Source organism: Hypomesus transpacificus, unplaced genomic scaffold (assembly GCF_021917145.1).
Source record: "Hypomesus transpacificus isolate Combined female unplaced genomic scaffold, fHypTra1 scaffold_61, whole genome shotgun sequence".
In the NCBI taxonomy this organism is placed as follows: domain Eukaryota; kingdom Metazoa; phylum Chordata; class Actinopteri; order Osmeriformes; family Osmeridae; genus Hypomesus; species Hypomesus transpacificus.
The window spans coordinates 371,739-389,599 of record NW_025814034.1 but is presented as its reverse complement, the minus strand read 5'-3'; the positions used below and the strand labels follow the sequence as shown (position 1 = coordinate 389,599).

Sequence of the window (17,861 nt, the reverse complement as noted above, 5' to 3'; positions counted from 1 at the left end):
GTTATGATTCATGCCGCCCATACATGACAGTGTCTGGGCACCCTTTAGCTTCACAGGATCGCCCGTTCCACCTTGGCCGTTGAGCGGGATTTAGAAGCCAACAGTTCAAGCAGGATCCCATCAGCATAGCAGCAAAAAGTCACCCCACAACAACCGACCAGCCACTCGACTCTAGTGTATTTTTTAGTGACATCTTGTTGTCACATGACTAACAAATATGTTAGTCATGTCCTATAAATGTTTAGTTCTGACTGTACAGCACTTTGGTCAACATAAGTTGTTTTTAAATATGCTTTATAAAAATAAGTTTGACTTGACTTGGCTTCTCTGTGTTGGTAGTGTTACAGTTCCCCTAACACCACCCCCCCCCACCCCCACCCCACAAAAAAAAAATCTGTTAATGTTCACTTTGTTATTCATGTTTTTTACCCCTCCTAAATAAATAAACCTTTAGCTATGCATTGATGTTTATTGTGGTACGTTTCATGTTTTAACGTCTGTTGTTTTGTCACTCATTCTATTTAGTAGGTGTGGTGGGCAGCTGTAGAGGAGTGATCAGGCACCACCTTCAGATCCCATTTTTAGCTTATGTTCATTTAGTTACAGTTTGTGTAAATGTTATGAATGTGTATATATTTTGTATCCATCTTGAACACTAGGAGCAGTGAGCAGCTGCAGAGCATTGACTGGACTGGAGACCAACTACAGATTCATTTCTAATTCTCACCACTGGTCATTCTGGAAAAGTGTGTACAAGTCTCAGTTATCCAGAGAAATTAAAGTGCACCAGTTCTCAATGTTCTTGTGATTCCATTCACATTGAATTTGAGATACAGGTGCTACAAGGGCATCAATAATAAACATTTAGGACAGTATTTGTAATAAACTAATTTAAATGTACCTGTAGTTGTTACAAAATAAACCTGAACTTGTCCAGAAGGGATTTAATGTGTGCTTTTTTAAATACTTGTTGTCTGTTTGTCTAAATCTGATACATTTTGGGCAAGACACTTAACCAACTAATCTATATGATGCTTGAAATAATTTTGAAATTTTGAAATATGAAATCATATATCCACTTAGACTTGTTGCTGGAAAATCCAAACATGGAAAACTGGATATAAGTTTTGATGGAATTTTATTTTGAGAAATTGTCTTGTAATAAGGTAAAACGTGTTCTTTGAATAACTTTCCCATAGGTTACTCCATCTTTCTGTCGCTTGGATGAGTAATTTGTAAATATATGTTGCCTATCAACTGGAAGAAATGTTGGTTGTATGGCTTATTACAAATGTAATTAAAAAACACATGTCAACTAATGGTTGCTCTCCAGGAATTATAATCCTAGTAATAACGGGACTAGTTGACCAACAACCTACGTCATTTTTCTTTACTTTCTAAAACCAATGTAAAGACACACTGAATGGTTGATATCAGTAAACACCAGGAGACTATGGGCAGCTGGGGCAGCCGCAAGCACACCCTCAATTTCCCCAGAAATTGTATTCTCTCTAGTTCCCATTGTTGCGCTAGTGGGAATGGTAACTGAGTAATTGCAAGTGAATAACAACAATGTACAGACATTAGATCATTTGAATTGGTTACTGTGGTCCAAGCCATACAAATTAGCCAGGCACACATAATTCAAATAATTCAGCTTCCGATTCTATAGTTGTCTGTTAGGATCCAGTTTCCACCGACTGAATGGTGTTAAGTCTAAGTCTACCTCGTTTTTATTAAGTGAGAAGCTCTACAAAACCTTTAAACTGGCAAAAGGTCCCAAAGATAAAGCTGTGGAAAATGTGCCGGTAGAATACTCAACTCCCCGGCCCAAGTCAAGCCCTGTTATGTTAGGGTCAGAGCGAGGTGATGCGAGTGGGAGGTCCTACGATAGAGCTAGTTGGCATGGGGACACGCAGTGGGAGGAGGAAATGATAGCGCCTCGTTTCTTTTCTCCAGACCGGAGGCTGATGACGGCTCATTTTCCATTTGGCTCTTAGCTGCGAGGAACTTTCTCCATTTTGAATACAAGAAAACTAGATATGTGTGGTAAGTAACAGTGCGTCTGTACAGTATCTCCTTGTTATTGCTGAATGAATTGACTCGCTAACGCATTATTAGCATTGCATCTGTAGGTTAGCCAGACGAGCAAGCATACCTTGCTGGCTTGAGAGACTTACTTGATCCTGTACTAGTAGCCTACTGTCGACCATAACTGGTGGACTGCAGGCACATGGATGTCTTTTCCGTAAAACTGTTCAGTAGATTGCGTTTACGGTCACAGCAAAAGCTTGTAAAATGCAGTTGGGCCAGCTACATCACCACCCGCAATCCGCTGTACACCACCTCCGTACATCTGGATGTGACTGCGCTCTCACACAGCTGAGCTGTCAAACTATCAAACCAGCTGCAATGTCACACAAACGTTGGGAAATTGTAGTATTCATCTTCTATGCTGGGACCCTCAGTAGGCTAGGCTGCAATGAAAGTGTAACATGCGATTATGTCTCACTTTCTGTGTAGTCATCACTATATCCTATATCCGATTCAATAAAACGTGTTTATGTATGTTGTAGGAATTTTTGCCTACTTGAACTACAGAGTCCCACGGACCAGAAAGGAGATTTTTGAGACTTTGGTCAAAGGACTTCAGAGACTGGAGTACAGGGGATATGACTCCGCAGGTAAATACTCCATAAATAACCTTGTGTTGAACTGCTTTGTGTTGTGTCTGGCTTTTAAGTGAAATCAAAGCAAGTTTCCTAGAACACTAAACCAATCTTCGCTAGAACTCTAAAGATATGTTAACTGAACAATGTTAGTGTACATGACAGAGTCACGACAGTTTAGTAAATAGGTAACCAGACTTGTTTTGTCAAGTCTCATATCTGACTTGGCATTGTCTCTGCCAGGCATTGGAGTTGATGGCCCCAGAAAAAACGACAATGGCAGCATCTGCCTGTTCAAGAAGAAAGGGAAGGTGAAAGCTCTGGATGAAGAACTACATAGTAAGTGTGACTACATAAAGAATATTACTTGAGAGTACCAACTTGCATGTTATTCTAGTCTCCGGCTCAGCCCACAACAGCTCATCTCATTGAAATTCACACTGTTGACGCTCATTTCTATTGGCGTGTGTGTGTGTGTATGTATGCGTGCGTGAACAGAGAGCGATTCTATTGACCTGGACACAGAGTTGGATACCCATTTTGGTATTGCCCACACGCGCTGGGCTACCCATGGGGAACCCAGCGCTCTCAACAGCCACCCACATCGCTCCGACAAGAACAACGGTGAGGACACACACGCAGAGACGTGTTGCACTCGTGTTACTAATAACCGTGCATGCTCTTCCCGGCATTCACGTGTGTTTTATGACCTATAGCATCCGAATCAGCCCATTTGTAATAACAGTAAAACATTCTTATACCTCTTTCTTATGCAAGCTCGAACCTTTGTGTGTCCAGGTTTGGCAATGAAGTGTTTTTCTGGGAGACACTTTAAAACATCTGTTTTTGACCCCCCTCCCCCATCCAATCTCCCCCATAATGGGCCCCACTCTCCTGGAGGGGGGTGGGGGCCACAGTGAAGGCTAAAATGGCAACATGAAAGAGATAGGGTCGTAGGTCAACGGTGACAGGTAATGACAGGGTGTAAGTCTCCATCTGCGCTGATGGAGAAGAACCACCAGAGATGCTCAGCTCCCCACCTGGACCTCAGGGGGTACTCGTCCCAAGAGTTCTCCTTCTGTTGTTCCTCTGACCTCAAACGTCAAAGATACTCTCTTTACCCTTCCGTCTGCTCTCCCCCAGAGTTCATCGTGATCCACAACGGCATCATCACAAACTACAAGGAGCTGAGGAAGTACCTGGTGAGTCAGAAGGTCTGAGAAGGTGCAGCGGAGGACCCGTCGAACGCGCTCACCCCTAGGTCTACCTGCGGAGGTTGACGCCGTGGGTCGAGGGTTCTCTTGTCTTGTGATTTACGGCTGGCGAGCGTCAAGGTCGCGACAAGGTCGTGACGCGGCGTTTCTGATCGCTAACTTCTGAAGGCAGGGCCTTGTATGAGAGAAGGTGTTCCAAAGCCGCCTAACAAACGCATCCATCTCCTATCCCCGCTGCACCTCTGAGGGTTGTGGACGTTAAATTCAAGTGACTCAAGTCATTGGGCGGTGACTGATCAGTATAGTTAAACGTTAGGTTTTATCCGTAAGGGTGACTGTTGTACATTTTTGGGAAGAAACTCACTTTATTTGGCTTTTGTTTGCCTCTTCATATGCCCAGTCTGGGACTAAGCAATGATGTTTCCTCCGGTCAGAACTCCAAGGGCTACGAGTTTGAGTCGGAGACAGACACCGAGGTGATTCCCAAGCTCATCAAGTACGTCTACGACAACCGGGAGAACGACTATGTCTCCTTCTCCACCCTGGTGGAGCGAGTCATCCAGCAACTGGTGAGCCTGTGTGTGTGTGTGTGTGTGTGTGGGCAGGGGGTGATTCAGGGTGTGGAAGTCTGGTGTGGTTGTTTGTGCAAGGGTGAGGATCGGAGAGGGGGGAGGTTGGTGTGTCCCCACCATTCCCACCCTTCTCCTTTGACCACAGTTGACAGCCCCCACCCAGACTTTGACGCATGAGATGACGTGGGGGCTTGTTTATGGTCCAGTTGGTTCTCCACCGCGGAGAACGCCTCTCCCCTCCCCTCTGACATCATCACGTTTTGGACCGGGATATTGTTTTGCCCCGTTGCCCCGGTTACACAATAAAAAGCGGTGCTCTTAGCGTTGCAGCTAGCTAACCCTCTGGCCCCGTAACTTAGACATCAGGGAGTGTTGGGCAATGTGTTTTTTCTTATTGTTGTTGTGTGGGGAGGGTCTGGCGCAGGTCCTAGGTGATGACATCATTTCCCATAACCCACCCCTCCCCTCGTCTCCACCCCAGAAAACCTCAGAGGAGGAAAGCCTAGACAGTTGATTCAAACCAGACATGATTTTCTTTTTTTTGGTGTAAATGGATTGTTCTATTTCTTTTTTTGGGGGCGGCCGATGTGTGTGGTGTTTGACGGTGACCATACTAGAACGTACGGATCAGTTCTGTGCTTCGATTGGCGACGGTTACCTTTTTTCACGCCTCCCCTGTCTTCTTTCTCTCCTAGGAAGGGTCTTTCGCTCTTGTTTTCAAAAGCAGCCATTTCCCAGGCGAAGCCATAGCCACCAGGTTTGTACGACGTCTCTTTCTTGTTTGCACGCGTGCGCACGCACATGCGTTTCTGAAGCGCAAGCCTCATTTATGGCCTCCGCCTCTCCCCTCACGATGACCTATAAAACTGTCAGAGGTCAGGCTTGTCGTAGTGTGGAAGGAAACCTGATCTAAGTTTAAAGAAGCAGGTCATCTTCTTAACAGAATAGCAGTGAATAACACATTCACCACTATAGCTCAGGTCTGAGACGGTCTTCTGGAATCTGTACAGCGCTTAGATGGGTCCGTGTCTTGGACACAGGGCAATGGGGGTCAGTCTTCATTTTATGAATATTCAGTCCGGAGTCCAATCATGTTTTTATGCTTTGAATTTAAACTCCCCCACAGTAGGATGGAAGTCCAGACGTATACTTTTCATCCTAGTCGCGCTAGCTAATAACATCTCGACCAGTGAGGGTAAGCGAGGCACGGTAAAGATTGTTCTAGATCATCCGAGGACAGCCGGGGTAGGTTGGGGGGTGTGTGTGTGTGTGTGTGTGTGGGGGGCGGGGGGGGGGGGGGGAGGCGGTATAATCATTGACACATGCTATCCACACTCACACACACACACACACACACACAGACACTTAAGCAGTATCCATGATGTGAGTTGCTTTCCAGAAAAGTGTGTGCTGGACAGTGATGTGGCTGGCTGCGGGGCCTGCTTGTGCGTGTGTGCGTTTGTCTTCTTGGGTCATCCTGTTCTCCCCCCCTCCCCCCGGACAGAACAATGGTGTACTTCATCGCTTTGGTGGTTGTGTGTGGGGGTCCTTCGCAGAAGCTGAGCAGGGCCAGAGAAAACAGTTCTCACCGCAAGCACGCACACGTACACACATACACCCTGTTGTTGTGCCCTGTCATGAGTCATGAAGAAAATAGGGGTTCTTGAGAAGGTGGTTATTTAGGTGAAGAGGCACCATTGTGATTCAGAGACGTTTCAATGCCACATCCCAGGAAGTGTTGAACTGTGTGTGTGTGTGTGGGTGTGTTTGTGTGTGTGTGTGTGTGTGTGTACGTGCGTGCGTGCGTGTGGACTCGCAGCCTTTCGCAACAGTTCTCAGTTTCCATTGTGGTCTCACAGTCTCTCTATTTTATCTCGCCGTCTCTCCATTCCCTGATCCCTCCTTTTCCCCTTCATCCCTCCTGTCCTCACCCCCTCATCCCTCCTTTTCCCCTTCATCCCTCCTGTCCTCACCCCCTCATCCCTCCTGTCCTCACCCCCTCATCCCTCCTGTCCTCACCCCCTCATCCCTCCTGTCCTCACCCCCTCATCCGTCCTGTCCTCACCCCCTCATCCCTCCTGTCCTCACCCCCTAATCCCTCCTGTCCTCACCCCCTCATCCCTCCTCTCCTCACCCCCTCATCCCTCCTGTCCTCACCCCCTCATCCTCTCCCCCTTGTAGGAGAGGCAGTCCTCTTCTGATTGGTGTGAGGAGCATGTACGAGCTGTCAATGGAAGAAATCCCTATACAGTATAACACTGGTGAGTAGCCGAGAGACAAATTAACTTGTTCACTTACGAAATGACTAGATAAGATACAAACGATCGAGCAGAAACGCTTATCTAAGTAACTAGTAAACCCGTGTGAAAAACCCATCTTGGCAGTTGTTGGTCGAGACAAACTGCTTTGTGGAGATTGCTCGCTTGATACTTGTGCAAGGTGGGGTCAGGGTCACTCAGTCATAAACACACACACACCTCAATGTAAGAACAACGATATTCCGTTTTCCATAGACAAACAGCTCAGCCTCTCTGGAATGTCAACACTGGTGATAACGGGTTCTATGTCACTGTCACCTAACCCTGCTGTTTACATTGTCGCCACCACAAACCAGTTCATGATCGTAGCATTGTCTCTGTAAGGGCTGCGTGTGTGTTTACTCGCTGGTAAGCATTCACGTGATGTTTATGTGTCCAGGTCATCTGGGCGTTCAGCAGAGAAACTTCCGGAACAGGGTGGACAGTTGTACCGCCCTGCATTCTGTCAACGACAGGAAGGCAGTGGAGTTCTACTTTGCCTCGGACGCCAGGTAAGGGCGCCAGGATGGCCTTCATCCCCCGACTCTCTGTGGAAGTTAGAAACCGTCAGTTCCACTTCTGGGGGGTTTCAGACACCTACCTGGCGGGTGGACGTAGTAGAGTTGACCTGGCAACCAAGTATTCTAAATCCTAAATCTTGAAGGAGTGAATACACACATTTTGCATTGTAAAAAAACAAAGCAAGCATTGCCTTTCGAAACGATATTCTCTCCTTCTCTTTGTGTCTCCCTCACTCTTTGTCCTTCTCCCTCTACCCCGCCACTACCCGCCCCCCCCCTCCTTTTTTCCCCTTCCTCCTTATCTCTCCTCTTTTTCACCCACTTCCTCTCCCGTCCTCCCTCCTTCTCACCCCTCACCCCTCCTCCAGTGCCATCATTGAGCACACCAAGAAGGTGGTGTACCTGGAGGACGATGACATTGCGGCGGTGGCCGAGGGGAAGCTGTCGCTGCACCGTGGGAGGGGCGTGGCCGGGGACTACCCCCCCAGGGCCATCCAGACGCTGCAGATGGAGCTGCAGGAGATCATGAAAGGTCAGGGGTCAGGGGGAAGACCCTCTTGCCTGTCAGCTGAGCGTCATGCTTTCAACGGCAGATACAGATTGCGTGTCGAGTTTTCTAGGCAGGAAATAAATGACCCATACCAATAATGATCTCTTGAGGATTGCTCTGTGTTGATGTGTGTGTTTGTGTGTTGTACGTGTGTGTGTGTGTTGCTCAGGGAACTTCAAGGCCTTCATGCAGAAGGAGATTTTTGAGCAGCCAGAGTCGGTTTTCAACACTATGAGAGGACGAATCTGTTTCGACACCAACACAGGTAATATTCACAACCATCCATTGAAAGGGGTCTGAGGTAGGTGGGTGGGTAGGTGTGTGTCTTTGCGTGTTTAGATCTCAGTTTTTGTTTGTGTGCATGGTGTTTAGGTGAAATCATAACGTGTGTGTTTGTGTGTGTGTGCTTTCAACCCAGTGGTCCTCGGGGGGCTGAAGGACCACCTTAAGGAGATCCGCCGCTGCAGGCGCCTCATTGTGATTGGCTGCGGCACCAGTTTCCACGCTGGACTGGCGGTACGTTGCCTGGAGATGAAAGGACCACTCCCCTTCTAGCTAAACCCCCTCCCATCTTCTGGCTAACCCCTCCCCTGTCCTTATAAGGACGAATCTGGGCGGAACGTATGATTTGTAGGCTTGGCTGATTGGATGACCATCCTAAAAAGATGTATAAAATTCAATGTGTCTAATTATTTTGTGTTATATATACGCTTTAAGAGTGTCTACCTCATCTTCTGCTATACCTTCACACTCCTTATCTTATAACTGTTACAAATAATATTGACTTGGATTTCATAGCCCTAAACCGATACTTGACACTTGACAATAAATTGTAAATGTGGAATTGAACACGTGGGAGGAGCTCCAACGGCAGAACTGAAATGTTGTCGCTTCGTGTTCCCAGACCAGGCAGATCCTGGAGGAGCTGACGGAACTTCCTGTCATGGTGGAGCTGGCCAGCGACTTCCTGGACCGCAACACGCCCGTCTTCAGAGACGACGTCTGCTTCTTCATCAGCCAATCCGGTAAGAGGGAGGGTTGACAGGCCCCGCCCAGGCACCCCTACCCTAACCCCCCCCCCCCCCCACCAGAGTAGTTCCCGGTCGTGTGTGGGCGGGCGTGTTTTGAGTGAAACTTCCCCTTTACGGCCCCAGGCGAGACGGCCGACACTCTGATGGCGTTGCGGTACTGCCGGGAGCGTGGCGCCCTGACTGTGGGCGTGACCAATACGGTGGGCAGCTCCATCTCCAGGGAGACGGACTGTGGCGTCCACATCAACGCTGGGCCGGAGATCGGCGTGGCCAGCACCAAGGTAGGCTGCACGGGTGTCGACAAGTGCTTTGTGTGTGGTTGTGGCCGTGGCTGTATCCATTGTCATACTGTGCTTATGTGTGTGTGTGTGTGTGTCCAGGCATACACCAGTCAGTTTGTGTCTCTCATCATGTTTGGGCTGATGATGAGTGAGGACAGGCTGTCCCTGCAGAACAGGAGGCTGGAGATCATCGACGGGCTCAGGACACTGCCAGGTCAGTCATACCTCCTCCACTCCTGTCCTGTCCCCTCCCCTTCCTCTCTTCTCCATTCCTCTCCCCTTCCCTCTTCACCTCTCCCCTCCTTTCCTCTCCTCGCTTCTCCTCTCCTCCTTCCATTCCCTCCCCTCTTTTTCTTGGCTCTCTTCTCCTCTAGCTCCTCCCCCTCCTTTCCCCCTCTTTTCCAGCCCTCCCCTCCTCTCTAACCTCCCGCCCCTCCTCTCTAATCTCCCTCCCCTCCTCTCCTGGGTGTGAAGGGGCTCCGGTTCTCACCCCCAGTTCCCTGTTTTCCTCCGCAGACCTGATCCAGGAGGTTCTGAGTGTGGATGAGCAGATCCGGTCCATAGCAGACGAGCTGTACCAGCAGAGGTCTCTGCTGGTCATGGGCCGAGGCTACAACTACGCCACCTGCCTGGAGGGGGCGCTGGTGAGCTGGGAGCGACATCTACTCACGCATACACACGCATGCATACACACACATGCATACACACACATGCATACTCACACATATACACACCCACATACATGGGATTGGTGCTGTGTATCTGATACGTGATTGGTGCTGTGTGTCTGATACCTGATTGGTGCTGTGTGTCTGATACGTGATTGGTGCTGTCTTCTTTCTGCAGAAGATCAAGGAGATCACCTACATGCACTCGGAGGGGATCCTGGCGGGGGAGCTGAAACACGGCCCGCTGGCCCTCATCGACAAACACATGCCCGTCATCATGATCATCATGAGGGACGCCTGCTACACCAAGTGTCACAACGCCCTGCAGCAGGTCACCGCCAGACAGGTGACGCCTCACTCTATGACTCTCTCTCTCTCTCTCACTCTGTCTCTCCCTCGCTCTGTCTCTCTCTCTCTCTCTCTCTCTCTCTCTCTCTCAGTCTTCATCTCTCCCTCTCTGTGTTGTCCTCTCTCTTTAACCCGTCTATGTCTCTCATCCCTCGTTTTCTCACACTCTCTACACGTTCTCTCACACCCTTTGTTTAAAAAAGAAAAACACCTCCCTCCCACATGACTTCGTCATCTCCATGTAGTCACACCCATGTCCACCCCCCCCCCCCCCCACCCCAATTCCTCTCCTCCCAGGGGCGTCCCATCATCCTGTGTAGCCGTGGCGACCCGGAGGTGAGCAGGAAGGCGTACCAGACCATCCAGCTGCCCCAGACGGTGGACTGTCTCCAGGGCGTCCTCAGCGTCATACCCCTGCAGCTGCTCTCCTTCCACCTGGCTGTGCTGCGCGGCTACGACGTAAGGAGACAGACACAGAGAGAGAGAGAGAGAGAGAGAGAGAGGGAGAGAGGGAGAGAGGGAGGGAGGGAGGGAGGGAGGGAGGGAGGGAGGGAGGGAGGGAGGGAGGGAGGGAGGGAGGGAGGGAGGGAGGGAGGGAGAGATAGAGAGTTGGGAAAGTTGTTGATTGTTTTACTCTCGCTCCGTACTCTAGGTTGACTGTCCAAGGAACCTGGCCAAATCTGTAACTGTGGAGTAACTACTGGATCGTCCGACGACAACAAAGACAGTGCAATTGTCCGTGTCATTTTGTGTGTGACTGTGCTTGTCTGTGTGTGTGTTTGTGTGTGTGTGTGTGTGCGCGTGTGTACAATGTCAAGACCCCTTCTGTTTACCAGCAGGTGCTGAGCCAAAGAGACTCATAACCGTCTTCTTATTTCACTTCTAACGTAGAACAGTGAACAGGTGTGCAATACACAGAGGAACCGAACAACGAGGGCTCCTTTGTGTCTGTGAACGATAAGTCGTATCGCCTCGGTGATAACGGAACACACGATGAACGAGTGTTGATGAAGGTGCAGCCTAGTCCCACAGGTACTAGAACAGCTGACAGCGTTCCCTTAGACAACGGTTCACTCGTACGTCTCTGGTTGATGTGCCGGGAACTGTGTTCCCTCCTCGTGTTTGAGCCAAAGACTTAGAGTAGGGAGGAACAGTATGTGACAGGCAGTGCAGTCGAGCTCTGATTTGTGGAATTTAAAAGAAAGACATCGGTTCCCCGTGGTACACTCGCTGTGCTCTACTTCTCTCAGTGCTGGGAAGGTCTGAGCCGTGTTTTCTATGAAGTCATTTGACGTTTGATAGACAAACTTTTTTCTGGAAATCTATTTTCGTTCAACCTATTTTCTATACCAAATATATGCATTCCAAATATAAATATATATTTTAAATGTAGAGAAGTTCTTTGTCTTTTATATCAAATTATTTAAGATTTTCGTGTCATTTTCAAGGCCAGAGATGATCTGTTCCTTAATGTTTTTTGTGTCATGACAATGTGTTGAGTTGCCTTGAGTACAATGCTGTCTGCATGCAGGTAATGAAAATCCGTTCTTTGTATTAGATTTTGATGTTGATGCGTCTGTCAATCTATAAGTACGATAAAATAACTATCTTTCAGTGTTTAAAGAAAGAAAAAGTCCCAACAATAATTATTGTTCTGTAGATCTGTTCAAGTCTTATCTTTTTACCTCAGCTCTTGAGGTTGAAAATCTGTCATCTGAACAAGATGTGTATGGGTTCCCTGTAGTGGCAATTTCATAAAAAGTCCCACAGCATCTGACTAAAGCCCTTAGGCTAACTCTGAAGGTGATGGGTGTTCATGAACAATTCATTCTTATGAACCAGTCAGTTGACTGGATTACAAATCATGATTCACCCCCATGTGAGTGATTTGTTTGTTTTCCACCCCAGTGCTTGGCTTGCACTGCACTCACTATGCGGGTAAACGAATCGCTCAAAGGATCCGTGAAGGATATGGAGATCTCAATCTTTCCCATTCAAAACAAGAAAACAGCTCCGTGATCTGACAAGCGAGTAAAAGAAAAATCATTCTAAGGACTCTAGGAAGATAAGACCATGGATCTTTAGTCTTTTGAACAGTACTGTTGATGGAATGAATTGTCGCACTGCAAACCTGTGCAACAGGGAGTGGGCCATTTGGTTTTATTTTGGAGGTACTGATATCAAGGCGGAGTTGTGTTATCTGATGATGTTCATCATTGAACAGTTGTCGTTTAGAGCAGGACAAGACTGCCATAGTGACTCAAATGAACAAAAAGATCCGGAAAATATTTGTTCATTTCATTGAACAAGATTCAAAGATCCGAGTCCTTAAAAATGTGTGTACTTCCCTCTCAAGGACAACATAAAAGGGATTGTTTAAAAGTGGCATTACTGTTTCTTTACTGGTTCACAAACCCAAATACTGTCATCAGGACGGCAAAAATGTCATTGAGAAATGCAGGCAGAATGCAAATATAAATTGCTTAAATACGAGTGTGGTTAAGTCTTTGGTAGTTTTATTTTATACAAATGATTGACTGTGTGTTTGAGAGAGAGAGAGAGAGAGAGAGAGAGAGAGAGATAGAGGACAAAAGAGGGACTCGCATCCCATGGAAAACTGGAATAAAGTTGCTTGTGTGTAGTTAGCACACTGAACGATACTAATGCAGCATACAAACGTTGGACTACACTCACTGGTACATCAGACTCAGTCTTTCTCTACAACGCACAGCCAGTCACCTTGCTCTTCGATGAGAAGGTGACCGGGTCTTTCAACCGTTCCAGAATTATCCATATCTATATTTCCATCGTCAGGAAAATACTTGATGATTAAAGACCCCTAGTCTGTCACTAAACACACAAATAGAAAATGACCTCAACACTCAGGGGTAGTGAATCCTGGTCTATTTCTGACAAGAGTATTAACCATGTCAACCTTTGGACGTCAACCTTTGTTTGTCACCATCATGCGGCCGGGTCATTGAGTTCACACTGTCAGGCTCACACTGTCCTTCCTGTGGTGCTCTATCTGGAAATAGTCGATTGCTCTGGTCTGGATCCCCTACCTGGTCCGCTCTGTTTGCGTGTAGTCTGGTCTGAAGTGAGCTTGGAGCTATGGGTGAGACAAAACAAATCCTGGCTTCTCTGTTTCAACCAGAGGTTGCATCTATCTCAAAGTTGCCAGAGAGTTCTGTCGAGCGAGGCCGTCAAGATTTACCACCATTAGCCATCTCTTGGTAAAAGTATTTTTTCGTTTAGGTCCTCTCCTCGAATAATTGTCTTGTTTCTCTTCCTTGCAAGCTGGTGCATTAGTGAGGATGTTCTCACTAACCGTTAAGGTGTTGAGAAAGGGTCTTGAATGATGACCCCTGAGTCAGCGTCTTAAACCCTCCCTGTCCGTTTCGTAACCACGTCAAAAGGCGGCTTCACGATGGATAAAAGACGTATACATCTCCGTCCATCTCTCCGTCCTCCTTAGCACCGGCCTTCAGAAGCTCTGGACGATGCGTTCTGCCTTCCTGGCCTCGGCGCTCAGGTCTCCGAAGGTCTCGAAGAACTGCTCCATCTCGCGCTGCAGCGTGGCGTTGCGCCGGTCGGCGTCGGAGCGGGCGCGCTCCACGTTGCGAATCTTGATCTCGGCCACGCTGTGCCAGCGTCGCTGCTGTGTCAGGTTGGCCCGCAGTACCGCCATCTCCCCCTGGAGGGCCTCGTTGCGCTGCTCCAACCTGAGGTGAGGAGAGGGGGAGAGAAGAAGAGGGAAGGGGAGAACGAGAGGAGGGGGGTTAAGAGTGAGAGAGAGATGTTGAAAGAGAACGTGTTGTCCCTTTACGGTGGACTGCTTTGGTGTCATTCTTTTACCCAAACACTCACGCCATTAAAACACATTGAATTTAATTGAAAGAGTTCTTTCGGAGCTACACGCACAAGCTGGTACACTGAATGTGCATGAGGTCGAATTTTGATCAAGATTGGTAATCGCATGCCTAAACCTTCTCTTTGCCGAAGAACAGCAATGGAGAAATCAGCTGAGGAAGGCATTGCAAAGTTACGTAAGCCAACCTCCACCCACCTCTGGATCTTAGTCTCGTACTCGGCCCTTTGCCGGGCCATCTGCTGTCTCAGGCCAGCCAGCAGGCAGTGGATAGCCTGGACATGAGGGGCCGGGGCCAGGGGTTCCAGGGGCCCGGAGGGCAGGAACACCTCTGAGCTCCCCGTGCTCAGCAGGGGGTCGGTGGGGACGGAGGAGGAGGCGGGGGAATTGGGGTGGGGGTCCTCGTCATCTTCCTCCGTGTGGGATCTGAAGGAGGTGAACCTGGCTGGGCGCTGTTCAGGAATGGCTCCGCCTTCAGCGCCCACGGCACCGCCGCCGTCCAATGGCAGGCCTTCACAGGACGACCAGGAACTGGTGGAGTCTGCTTCCGGTTCGGGCTCCACCTCTTGCTTGGTGACGGCGAGGCCACCGGCGTGGTCTTCCCCCCTCTCCCCCACCTCGCCCTTAAGCTCGACCGACCGAATGTCCAGGTTGTCGTAGACCGAAAGAGTGCTGTCCTCCTGAGTCTCGCTGCTGCCGCTCGTGTTGCCAGCTAGGCCCCCCTCGTTGGCTCTCTCTGCCCCCCAGTGAGGGCCCTCCAGGCCTGGCCAGCCCCCGGACCCGAGCCTGGTGTTCCTGCTGGGGCCTGGTGCCGGCTCCAGGTCGGCCTGGAGAGTGACCGTGGAGGCTGAGGTGGGGAGGGTGGAGGCTGGGTGGCCGGGCTGGGGGTGGTAGTCTGGGTGGGAGGGGGGGTATCTGTGGCACAGAGCTCCAGCAGGGCTGACAGGGGAGAGAGCCTCACAATGTGGCGGGTCTGCGTTGGAGGGGAAGGGGAACATGGGGCTCAGACCAGAGCCCCTTCTCTCGGCAATGAGAGGGAGGGAGAGCTGGCGTGAGCAGGGGGAGGACCGTGGGGCTCGCTGCTGGTGGGTGGCAGGACAGGGCTGGGGGGGCCAGGATTCCCCTGTACCCCTCCTCCGGCAGGGGTAGGAGTCTGGACGCGAGGGGCCAGGCGGGGTCCCGGACGCGCCCCCCTCCTTGGAGAAAAGACACTGGTGTTCCCTGATCAGCTCCAACATCAGCTGCTGCACTACAGCCGCGCCTGATCGAAGACACACACACATGGTAGAACACACACGGTTAGAGCAACAGTAACACATACCAAAGAACACACACGCACACAGTTTAAAGACACAGCAAGATAACAGCAGAAGGCACACACCTAGTTACAAAAGTCTGTTGACAGAAAACAAAATAATACAGAGGCAGACTATATCTGTCTATATCTGTGTCCGTCCTTGCAGTATCCTCTGTTATATCTGGCCTGTTCTGTCTGGAAACTTCTCTAAATCGGTCTCTCTGACCAGGTGTTTGGCTCTGTCTGCTTTTCACCATCTGACTGACTGAATAGCACCAACACACACACACACAGCAATGTTTCCAACTCCTCTTTACTGGCCCTCCTGTTTTAGCGTTCAATACCCAAAGGAGACATCAACAAAGTCCTGAGCAACACAACATTCGAACCTAGAGCTAACTTCTCAGGAACGAGCGCTTGGTTTTCACAGACCACACACACACACCTCCTATGATACTCTCTGGGTCCTCAGCTTTAGGCCGGAGGATGTTCGGTCCAAATACGGTGGCCAGGTTCTGGGTGCTCATCTTGTTGCTGCAGGAGAAGGTCTGGACCTCGTTCAAGAACCTGAGGAGAACCAGAAGAACCTTCTAGATCACCCTGACAGTGGGGAACCAGCTTCCGTGGCTATATTGCATATAACACAATAAGGGCTGTTCCCGCTGATTATACTATGTATTCTACACCAACGATGACAAGAAGAATTTTTTTCGGTATGAGGTGGAAGTTCCGGGTGACAGGTTGGAGACTTACTGGCAGATGTAGTGGAGCAGGTTGAAGTTGGCCACTGGAAGTTCATGAAGAAGACACCTGAGCTCGACCAACCCCTGGATGGCAGCGAGAAGGGAGGGAACGTGGAGGAAGAGAAGGGTCAGGGAGGGAGGAAGAGATCAGAAGAGAAGTATGGTTCATCTTAGATCTTACAGCGGTGAATCACTTTATAAAATGAACTTTTATCGCCATCCCTCCATCATGCCGGATGGGATATGTATATTCCATACCTGTGTCCTCTCGGAGGATAGCTTCTTGCCACACAGGAGGAAGTCCTGGTAGCGGGAGAAAGGCACCAGTGGCTCGGGCAGCTCTCTAAGGTAGAGCTTTAGGAGGGACGCTACGGTATGGACGTCTGTACTGCTAGGATGGAAAAAACACAATTACACACACACACACACACACACCCCTCCCTGACCCCTCCCTGACCTCCGGAGTCTGAGACTTAAGACATGACACTCGAGATTCTCCACTTAAAACGCTTAATAGTCCAAACGCTCTTCTTCAGGGAGGCCAGTCATTGACAAACACCCATTCTACCTCGGCCTTCAGTGCTTCTTAGTTTGGTAAACCACGGACTCGCAGCCAGTAGTGCAGGTGACCTACCTGTCGAAGGAGGGCTTCTCGCCCGCGTCAAAGGCTTCCTGCAGCTCCCTGACCAGCGTGGCCTGGCCCGGCTGACGAAACAAGCCCACCTCCAGCAGCCCCCGCTCCCGGATGAAGTCGACACACTGCTCCACCACCAAGGGCGCCATGTGAACGCCGTAGCGCCGCTCGTACAGCACTGTCTCCTCCAGACGCTGGCCGAACACCCCTGGAGAGGAGAGGGGGAGTGGGGAGGAGAGGGGGAGGGGTAGAGGAGTCAGTGAGGAGGAGGTGAGAAAGGCCAGGATGGAGAAGGGATCGAAGTATGAGCCCTATCTTGGAGTCGTACACTCAAGCATCTCCCACAATCCAGCTAGATGGCCTTTTGCCCTTCCGGACACTTGAGACGTTTGGAGAGAGATGGATGAATGGACGGGGGACTCTCAAAATGGCCGCCATCTAAATCCGACATGGGTTGCAGGTGTGTGGCGTGTGTGGTCTCTTCTGGGGGGATACTCACTGCGTCTGAAGCTCAGCACCCTCTTGATCTTCCTGTAGGCAGAGTGGGACAGGTAGCTGCCCGTCCGACCGACGCTCGACTTAATCTCAGGCATCCTCCCCTCTCCTGTCCTCTCCTGTCCTCCCCCTCTCCTGTCCTCTCCTGCTCGCACTCCTCTCCGTAAAGGTTCAAGGTCCCCGTTTCAGTTCTACTTGTTCCGTGCTTCTTTTGTTGACTCCTTTTGTTCTCGCTCTCTTTGGTTCTTGCGTGGTCTCTCGCCCCACGGACCAGTCTGGTGGTGCTGAGGTCGTCGCCGAGTTCAAACGGTGTGTGTGACAGCTCAACGCTCCGGGCTGTCTTTTTTCCCCCCCCGAGCCCAGTCACAGGATTATGTGTGTGTGTGTGTGTTCTCACTGTAAGTCGCTCCCCCCACCCCCCCACCCCTGTCTACCTCTGTTTAGGAAACTCTCTAGCGGTTTGAGGCTCTGTGATCTCCCTCCTCCTCTTCTCTCGTCCTCTCGCCAGGTGAACAGATGAGTTGTCTTCTTGCTCCGATGACTGGAAATGAGGGTAGGCTGTCTCCCTCTCTATCACCCTCTCTCTCTCTTCCTTTCTCTATCTCTCTCTCTCCCCTCCTACCTTCCCTCTTTCTCTGGCCTGTCAATGTGACCTAATCTGATGAAGGAA

The 17,861-nt window shown here is 49.8% G+C and overlaps 2 protein-coding genes across 3 annotated transcripts; one reads left to right on the top strand and one right to left on the bottom strand.

The window, feature by feature from the left end:
• The first annotated feature begins 1,929 nt into the window (after window positions 1-1,929).
• LOC124465868 (glutamine--fructose-6-phosphate aminotransferase [isomerizing] 2-like) lies at window positions 1,930-11,543 on the top strand. Its single transcript, XM_047017499.1, has 19 exons — window positions 1,930-2,049; window positions 2,577-2,684; window positions 2,913-3,008; window positions 3,168-3,293; window positions 3,813-3,871; window positions 4,318-4,452; window positions 5,151-5,212; window positions 6,637-6,716; window positions 7,153-7,264; window positions 7,642-7,805; window positions 7,993-8,088; window positions 8,242-8,339; window positions 8,728-8,848; window positions 8,978-9,135; window positions 9,235-9,349; window positions 9,652-9,779; window positions 9,982-10,149; window positions 10,449-10,610; window positions 10,804-11,543. Exons 1-19 carry the CDS (start codon window positions 2,043-2,045, stop codon window positions 10,846-10,848), a joined length of 2,040 nt encoding a protein of 679 aa, XP_046873455.1. The 5' UTR covers window positions 1,930-2,042; the 3' UTR covers window positions 10,849-11,543.
• si:ch211-247j9.1 (rho GTPase-activating protein 24) lies at window positions 11,477-17,575 on the bottom strand. Of its 2 annotated transcripts, none has more exons than XM_047017500.1 (7): window positions 17,196-17,575; window positions 16,697-16,904; window positions 16,321-16,453; window positions 16,073-16,146; window positions 15,765-15,886; window positions 14,221-15,283; window positions 11,477-13,876 (listed from the first exon to the last, which is right to left on the bottom strand). In XM_047017500.1, exons 1-7 carry the CDS (start codon window positions 17,287-17,289, stop codon window positions 13,639-13,641), a joined length of 1,932 nt encoding a protein of 643 aa, XP_046873456.1. In that variant the 5' UTR covers window positions 17,290-17,575; the 3' UTR covers window positions 11,477-13,638. The 2 variants fall into 2 exon arrangements, with proteins under 2 accessions (XP_046873456.1, XP_046873457.1); XM_047017501.1 differs by having other exon boundaries at window positions 16,321-16,450.
• Between the last annotated feature and the right edge of the window lie 286 nt (window positions 17,576-17,861).

Coding starts and splice junctions, on each gene's coding strand:
- LOC124465868 (XM_047017499.1), top strand. Junction 5,213..6,636: donor GGCGAAGCCATAGCCACCAG/GTTTGTACGACG, acceptor TCCCCCTTGTAG/GAGAGGCAGTCCTCTTCTGA. Junction 10,150..10,448: donor AGCAGGTCACCGCCAGACAG/GTGACGCCTCAC, acceptor CTCTCCTCCCAG/GGGCGTCCCATCATCCTGTG.
- si:ch211-247j9.1 (XM_047017500.1), bottom strand. CDS start 17,289: ATGCCTGAGATTAAGTCGAGCGTCGGTCGGACGGGCAGCTACCTGTCC. Junction 16,454..16,696: donor GAGAAGCCCTCCTTCGACAG/GTAGGTCACCTG, acceptor TTTCCATCCTAG/CAGTACAGACGTCCATACCG. Junction 16,147..16,320: donor TATCCTCCGAGAGGACACAG/GTATGGAATATA, acceptor GCTGCCATCCAG/GGGTTGGTCGAGCTCAGGTG.